Source organism: Tenrec ecaudatus, chromosome 1 (genome assembly GCF_050624435.1).
Source record: "Tenrec ecaudatus isolate mTenEca1 chromosome 1, mTenEca1.hap1, whole genome shotgun sequence".
Classification (NCBI taxonomy): Eukaryota; Metazoa; Chordata; class Mammalia; order Afrosoricida; family Tenrecidae; genus Tenrec; species Tenrec ecaudatus.
Window position 1 is genome coordinate 7,650,141 of NC_134530.1, and position 7,435 is coordinate 7,657,575.

The window sequence follows — 7,435 nt, forward strand, 5'->3', positions numbered from 1 at the left end:
CACATTCTGTGTGACACTTGACTTCTGAGGTCTCCATTGAACACTTTAGTAAAAATCAGCCTGAGAAAGACAGGACATTGTCTTTCAGTAGGTATTACATTCTGTCTGTGCTATTATAGTTCCAGCTGCAATCACTATCGAGAGACACTGGGGAAAATTAGACCTAGGATGAAGCCATGATGTTTCAGACTTCAGTTTTATTTGGGTAAATTTTGTTAATTTTTTTTTTTTGAGCAAAGGGCGTCTGAAGGTTTCTAAAGTATTAATCCCAAAGGATTCATCCCTGAGGATGTTGAAATAACCTACTGTTACCTAGAACAACTGTATAAAATATTATGTCATTTGATTAAATGAACTGGAGAGTGATAGATGCTATGCTCAAAAAGGGATTATCACAGGCAATTCTTAGTAATCAATAAATTATCAGACATGACACAATAATTACAAGGAAGGTTTCCTGACAAGGAGTTTTCTCAAGCTTACTTTTATGTCTTTGTTCTTCAGACTGTAGATGAAAGGGTTGATCACTTGGGGCACTACAACATACATCACTGAGGCTACTGCAGTTTTTCTGGAAGACTCTGTAAATAAAGAATTTATATACACACCCATACCTGTCCCAAGGAATACAGAAACAACTGACAGGTGAGATCCGCAGGTGGAAAACACTTTATATTTCCCACTAGATGATGACATCCTTAAAACAGAGGAGACAATTTGGGTGTAAGAGAATATGATCCCACACAGAGGAACACCCACCAAAATAGAAGCCAAAACATATATGAGGATGTTATTAATAAGGGTACTGGAGCAGGCAATCTTGAGGAGCTGATCAAGTTCACAGAAAAACTGAGGGATTTCCACATGTGTACAGAAAGACAGATGCAAAATCATCAGACAGTGTAACAGAGCAAGCATTAGACTAATTAGTAAGGAAATCAGCATGAGCAGGCCACAGAAGCAGGGGTTCATGATGACTGTGTACCTCAGTGGGGAACAAATGGCCACATAGCGGTCATAGGCCATTGCTGCCAGAAGGAAATTTTCAAAAGCACAAAAAACCAGAACAAAGAAAATCTGGCTGACGCAGCCTGTGAAAGTGATGGTCTGGCTCTTTGTGAGGATGTTCACCAACATCTTTGGGATGGTAGTTGTGCTTACACCGATGTCAGTAAAGGAGAGATGGGAGAGAAAGAAGTACATGGGTGTGTGCAGGTGGGAGTCAGAGATGACAGCCCAGACAATGAGCAGGTTTCCAAGGACAGTGAGCAGGTACACCATCAGGAACAGGCTAAAAATGATGGGCTGGAGTTCTGGATCATCTGTGAATCCCAGGAGAACGAACTCTGTAGTGGCTGTATGGTTTCTGGGTGCTGTACCGTTGATGGCTCTGATGGAAAGATCACGGAGAAGAAAATTAGATGTCCCTTCCTGGAAACATCAACAGCAGCAGAACGCCTGCACACAGACTCTCTCTGTGCAAAGGAGTAGAAGAATAAAGTGAAGTAAAAACCTACCTTCTTGGTTTGACTTTTGATTCTTTTAAAAAAGGAAAAAAATCTTTATTTATAAAAGTACTAGAATGTATAGTTTATTATTATTTCCAATATCCATGTTTAAATGTTGATTAAAATATTTATGTATTAAGAACAATATCATAAACCTGGGTGGCATCCTGAGTAGTAAACAAGGGACACTCTGACACTGCCTAGAGATCAGAGGCACACATCAGTGATAATGCAAAGATACGCTAAGACTGCAAAGGATGAGATGCCTATGACAAGCTTTCTCCTTCCACCACAACCTTATTGTTGTTAGGCGCCATCAGATCAGCTTCAACTCATAATGACCCCTGCACCACAGAAAGAAACACTTACAGTCCTGGGCCATCTTACTAATTGCTTGAATGTTGAGTCTGTTGTTTCAGCCACTGTTTCAATCTATCTGTACAACCACAAAGTTCTAGCACATGTCATGGATTTTTGGTCACAGAAAAACTGGAGGATTTCTATGTCTGGACAGAAAGATAGATTCATCATGGTTTGAAAAGGTTTGGCTGTTGCAGAGCAAGAGACCAAGAAAATTTGTTCCTTTTTTTTCAGCTATGTAAAGATACAAGGAAACCTGTCCAGAAAATTACAAACAAAAAACGTTTCCTAGGGGACTACTAGCTCAATTTTTAGCTGCACTTATTTATTCACATGCATGTGTTCCTGGATTTTTCTGTAGCCAAACACCTACCCCTCTTGCAAAACATAAACTAACGGACTTCAGGTTACCTGGCTGGCATCCTGGAGGATGAGTGGCTGACATCTACTCTGGCCGTAGACAAGACGAGGTCTGTCCTCAGGAAAGACAGCGAGTCTGTGTGAAGCACTATGATGTTCCTGGGGAAAAGAGATCATTTCTGGCTGATGGTCATGTATGATGCCTCCTTACAGGGAAAGAAGTCTTTCAGAGTAATATCATACACATGCTATTTACAGGTTTTGTGTCCCTGGAGGATCAATATCCAAAGGTCCTCATTAAGCCAGCACCTGTGTTCTCTCTCTTATCCCAGGGCAGTATATATATTGCTAATTCTTTAACCTTGTGAAGTCAATTACACATTATTTGACTTATCCTTGTTTCTGCTCTCTTCTACCTGTCATGTGTTATAAACATGAAACCATATTAGTTTCCAGGTGAAGTCAATCTTGTCTTTTTAGATAACCAAAGAGTTCCCTCCAAAAATTCAAACTCATATCCTCTGACCTGACCCACCAGAAGTATTTTCCTTAAAGATAATTAACCTAAATCTTAAGAATACAAGAAAGAAGTTCTACCACAACAAATCATTCCCTTAGCCTTAATCTCAAACCTACACTTCCATCCTAAAAGACCATAGGAAAATAAACATGTTCCCAGACGCTGTCCGCAACTGCTCAAATAACCTCTGTGCCTCATAGTCCTGATTTTTCCCCAGGACCACTTCTGGACCTCAGCTGACTTGTGTTGGAACTGATGTTGCTATGAATTTTCTCATTACGATTCCCTAACCCTCTTTAACCTAACAGCACCAAGACTTCTCTTTTAAGTCACAGCTAGAAAATATCCTCCAACTCAAAGCAGCCTTAGAGGGGAGAATAAAACTGCCCCTATGAGCTGCCATGGGTTTCAATCTTCACTGTAGCACATGCCATCTTCCTTTCCTGATGGAGCCACTCGTGGGCTCAAAACACTGAGATGATGGTCAGCAGCTCATTCTGTAGGCCCCTTTAACACCAGAGCTGCTTAAAGTTCACAGAGTAATCATTTCACCCATCTGAGGAATTTTCATTTTAGGAGGGACATATGAAGGCTTTCATTGGTAATGAAAGCGTGATTAGTGTGTTCTATCCCACAAAACACTCTGACTTTCACATCTAGACTTGATAATTCATTGCAATGGCCACATAATCCCCAGAAACAAAATTCATGACAGTGTATGTTAAGGAAGTGAACAGGTTGCCATGCAAGTCAAAAATGATAATTTGTTCGCTAAGTACAGGTTACAAAGATCTTTCTTGGTTGTTAACAAATGTCCCCCACCAATTTTCTATCAGTTTGTCATCCAGTGGTGGCTTGTGAATTGTTGTGATGTGGGAAGCTAGGATAGGGTCATTTCAACTGCCAGACAGGCTCCCAAAATGAGCAAGTTACAGCAGAGCTTCCAGGCTAAGAAAAGACAACAAAGAAGGATTCTGGTGCCAACTTTGGAGGAAGAAGCCACAGAAAATCTTATGAAGCCACAGAAAATCTTGTGCGTCGCTTTGAAGTATTGCCAGATAGTGAAAGTCTAAACCAAAAAGGACAGACAAAATACTCCTTGGGATTGGGGATGGTGAGACTGCATTTGGGAACTTTGAACAAGCTTTAGGAGGGACAGTCCTTGGTGAAGGACACCTAGATTGGCAGCATTCAGGTTTAGTGAAGGAGGGGACAACCCTCAATAAGATGGACTGACAGGGTGCCTTCAACAATGGCCTCACTTAGCTGATAGCTTCAATGGTGCATTTAGTGCGGGACCAAATACTGTTTGCTCTGATGTAATGGGGTCGTCATGATCAAAGCTGACTCAGTGACACCTAACAATGATTAAGGTCAACATTTCTGTTTGAAATCAGATCAACAGGCCCTTTGTATAGTGCTTCACAGGGTGAAGTGAACCAAGAAATGTGACTAGCAGTAGTGCAAAAATTGTGTCCATGACCATTGGCGTTTGCAAAAATAATGATCGTCATAAGTCCTAATATCAAGTGTTGATAAGGTAGCAAATAATTTGGGAAACTTATGCAATGCTTGTGGGCATATAAAAGGATGCAGCAGTATTAAAAATAATTTGTCTGTTTATCAAGTGGATAAATATAGGGTTTACTTTGGACATAGTGATTTCATGCCTAGATGAACTTACTGCTAATAGTTATAACAATATGTGTCCACGCAGAATAGTATATAAAATATTTGTTCAAACGTTAAAATTCATAAATGCAAATAAACAGATGTTTGCATAAACAATGTGTGGTACAACATGTGATGGTATATTATTGCACTAGAAACAGGAATGCGATACTGGTATATATCTCCATCAGCATTGTTTGTTCTGGTGTACACAGGGGAGTTCACTCTCCTTCAGTAACTCTGTGTCTATCTAACATCTGTATCGTCGATGAGCCTTGAAAACACTGTGCTAAGTTAAAGAAGCCAAACACAAAAGTCCTCGTATTATAAAATTTTATTAACACAGAGACACAGATTGGGAAAATCTATGTGGACAGTGGGGCAGTGGTGACTGGGTTTGTGTCCAGAGGAGACAGGGGAGTGGCTGCAGGAATGGGATTCCTTTCCAGGTGATAAAATGTTCCTGGCGCAGAATCATTGTTAAGGGTTGTGCAGCAATGAACATGTTATTAATGCTGCTTAAATGAAATCTCATTTTTGTTGATGCTAATTTACATTATGTGTATTTTCCCACAATAAATGGTAAAATGAATAAATGATAAAAATTTCAAACCAGTTATGAAAGCAACCAATCTGTTGGGTACATTGTAGCAAAATACAAACAACTGTGATAAACCTTATTTCTGGGGTGCCATTTATGTTATGTCACTGCATACTGACCCTATCGAACTACCCCCCTGGGCTTCCAACACTGGAACTCTTTATAGGAATAGAAAGTCTCATCTTTCTCCCACAGAGCACCAGGGATTTTGAACTGTGGACCTTTTGTTTATCAGCCTAACACTTAACCACCATTCCACCAGTAATAGGGCTTCTACAGGTTGATAGAAAGATGCAGTTACATTTTATGAAAATACCAGTTACTGAATTGATGGTGTATTGGGGGTATTGCAGGGAAGTTAGGGGGGAAAGTTGAGCTAATAACAGTGAGTATAAGAAAGAAGAATATTATCTAAAATCGGTTATGGTGATGATTGTCTATCTCTTTTAAATATGATTGAACTGCTTAATTTTATGATATGTGAATTAGTTGGCAATAAAACTATGTTTTTAAAAGGAATGACATATGATCCTAATTTCATTGTTGATTAAATAGTACAGTACTTTTGAATAAAAAATAATTGGCTGATTTAAAGAGAAATTTTCTATCTCATAGATTAAAGGTTATACATCAGAAACCAAGCAGCAGCAGGAGTGTGAATGTTTGAGAAGTCCTTGAGGCAAATGCATTCACTGTCCCTGCTGACTTCAAGAAGAGCTTGGTGGCTCCAGGAACTCCTTGGCCTGTGACCATGTGATCCCCATGTTCCTCCATGTGACCTTGTTGCCTCTTACTTTTCTCTGTATTTTCTGCACTGTTGATGTGACAAGAATTCATTTGATTGTAAGTAGGGCTTTCAGGATAACCCTCTTTCAATTTCCTCTGCAAGGATGTTTTCACTCAAAAGGTAACAATCACAACCAAAAGATGTGTTCTAGAATGAAGAAAGGTGAGACCAACATGCATAGGAAGCTTTGTACTTCCCCCGGCCGAGGACCTCCTCCATAGAGAGGGTGCAAGTGTAGTTAGTGTTAAGAGACTATGCTGTCAGACAGAGGATCACCACCCACAGTGCAAACTGAAGAACAGGACAGTGTATGATTAACATGGGCACTGAAACAGGCTAGCTTTAGTATCTGGGCGCATTCACGGGGGAACTAAAGAATGACCAGGTTTGTGCTGAAGAGCTACATCAAAAACCATCAAAGTGCATGAGTAAGGGCATCTGTCACACTGGGACGTAGTTCTGCATAGGTAGCCTGGGGCAGACATAAGCACAAATATACTTGGTTCTTAGCCCTTTCCAGGAGAGCTCAAGACCAACTCATTTGCAGTAATATCTCCCTGATTGCAGGCATGCACAGCTGCATGAGGATCACTGTCCAGAGCAACCTGGAGCTGGGGTCAATAGTGAATGAGCTAACTCTCCACAGAAACAGGGGGAGCTCCAGCCCCACTGGGCATATCTAACCCCTCCTCTCTGAGCTCAGACCTGCATGGCCTAATCTTAAAACACATGAGAGTATGGCCATTCCCAGGTACTTTCCCCTCTCTATGTTGCTAGCAAACACCCACCTGCTCCATTAGCAAGGTGTTACTATAACAATGCAAGTGGAAAGATCACCACAGGTTTCACACTGGGAACTTGTGCACAACACAAGGTCCACAAAGAGACCCAGAGTTCAGAGGCTGCTACTGGCTGGGACAGTAGACAGGCTGAGCTATACTCACCCAGCTGTCACATGACATGAGCCCCTGGTCAGCTCCTCAAGCCACTCACATTGACAACCTGCACCCTGAGCATGCTAGTTTATAAGCCCTCCCTGCTAGGCTACTTAGGTAGGCAGCCAAAATAAGTCCTACCCTCCCTACACACACCCATGTAAACCACTTATATAACCCACAAAAATGTAACCCTATTTCCTGAGACTTGACCCACCAGATGTATATTCGTTGGAGATGATTAACCTGATCACAAGAACATAGAAACCTGAGGTATGCCAGACCAAACCATTCCCTTAGTCTCAATCTCAACCATACCCTGCCGTTCAGACACTGTCCCCCACAGCTCAAAAATCTCTGCTCCTTCCTCGTATTCCTGATTTCCCCCAGGGCGAGGTCTAGACCCCAGCTGTCCTTGTGTTGTAATTGCTGTTGCTGCGCCTTTTTCCATTCCAATGCCATACCCTTCTTGAAAGCAACGTAGTCTACTTTTCCTATAATTCACCCTTAACAAGGACTCTCTCATCTGTGGGTCTATGTAAGGATCTACATATACACATATATAAGCGTATATATGTAATTATTATTTTACTATTTTTGATTTCAATTTACTTTTTGTTGTTGTTTTCTAGTCCCTCAGTTCACAAGGTAGCACCCACAGCAAAGACAAACTTCCTGGGAAATCTGAGAGAC

At 41.0% G+C, this 7,435-nt stretch overlaps 1 protein-coding gene across 1 annotated transcript; it reads right to left on the reverse strand.

Annotated features, from left to right (window-relative positions):
• Window positions 1–441: 441 nt before the first annotated feature.
• Window positions 442–7,204, reverse strand: LOC142460137 (olfactory receptor 7G2-like). The gene is made up of 2 exons (XM_075562500.1): window positions 7,061–7,204; window positions 442–1,431 (listed from the first exon to the last, which is right to left on the reverse strand). Exons 1-2 carry the CDS (start codon window positions 7,202–7,204, stop codon window positions 442–444), a joined length of 1,134 nt encoding a protein of 377 aa, XP_075418615.1.
• Window positions 7,205–7,435: the final 231 nt, after the last annotated feature.

What these genes read in the sequence shown, in the direction of transcription:
- LOC142460137 (XM_075562500.1), bottom strand. Translation starts at nt 7,204, where the DNA reads ATGGCATTGGAATGGAAAAAGGCGCAGCAACAGCAATTACAACACAAG. An exon ending in GACAGTGTCTGAACGGCAGG is followed by an intron (nt 1,432 to 7,060) that starts GTATGGTTGAGA and finishes TGATGTTTCCAG; the next exon opens with GAAGGGACATCTAATTTTCT.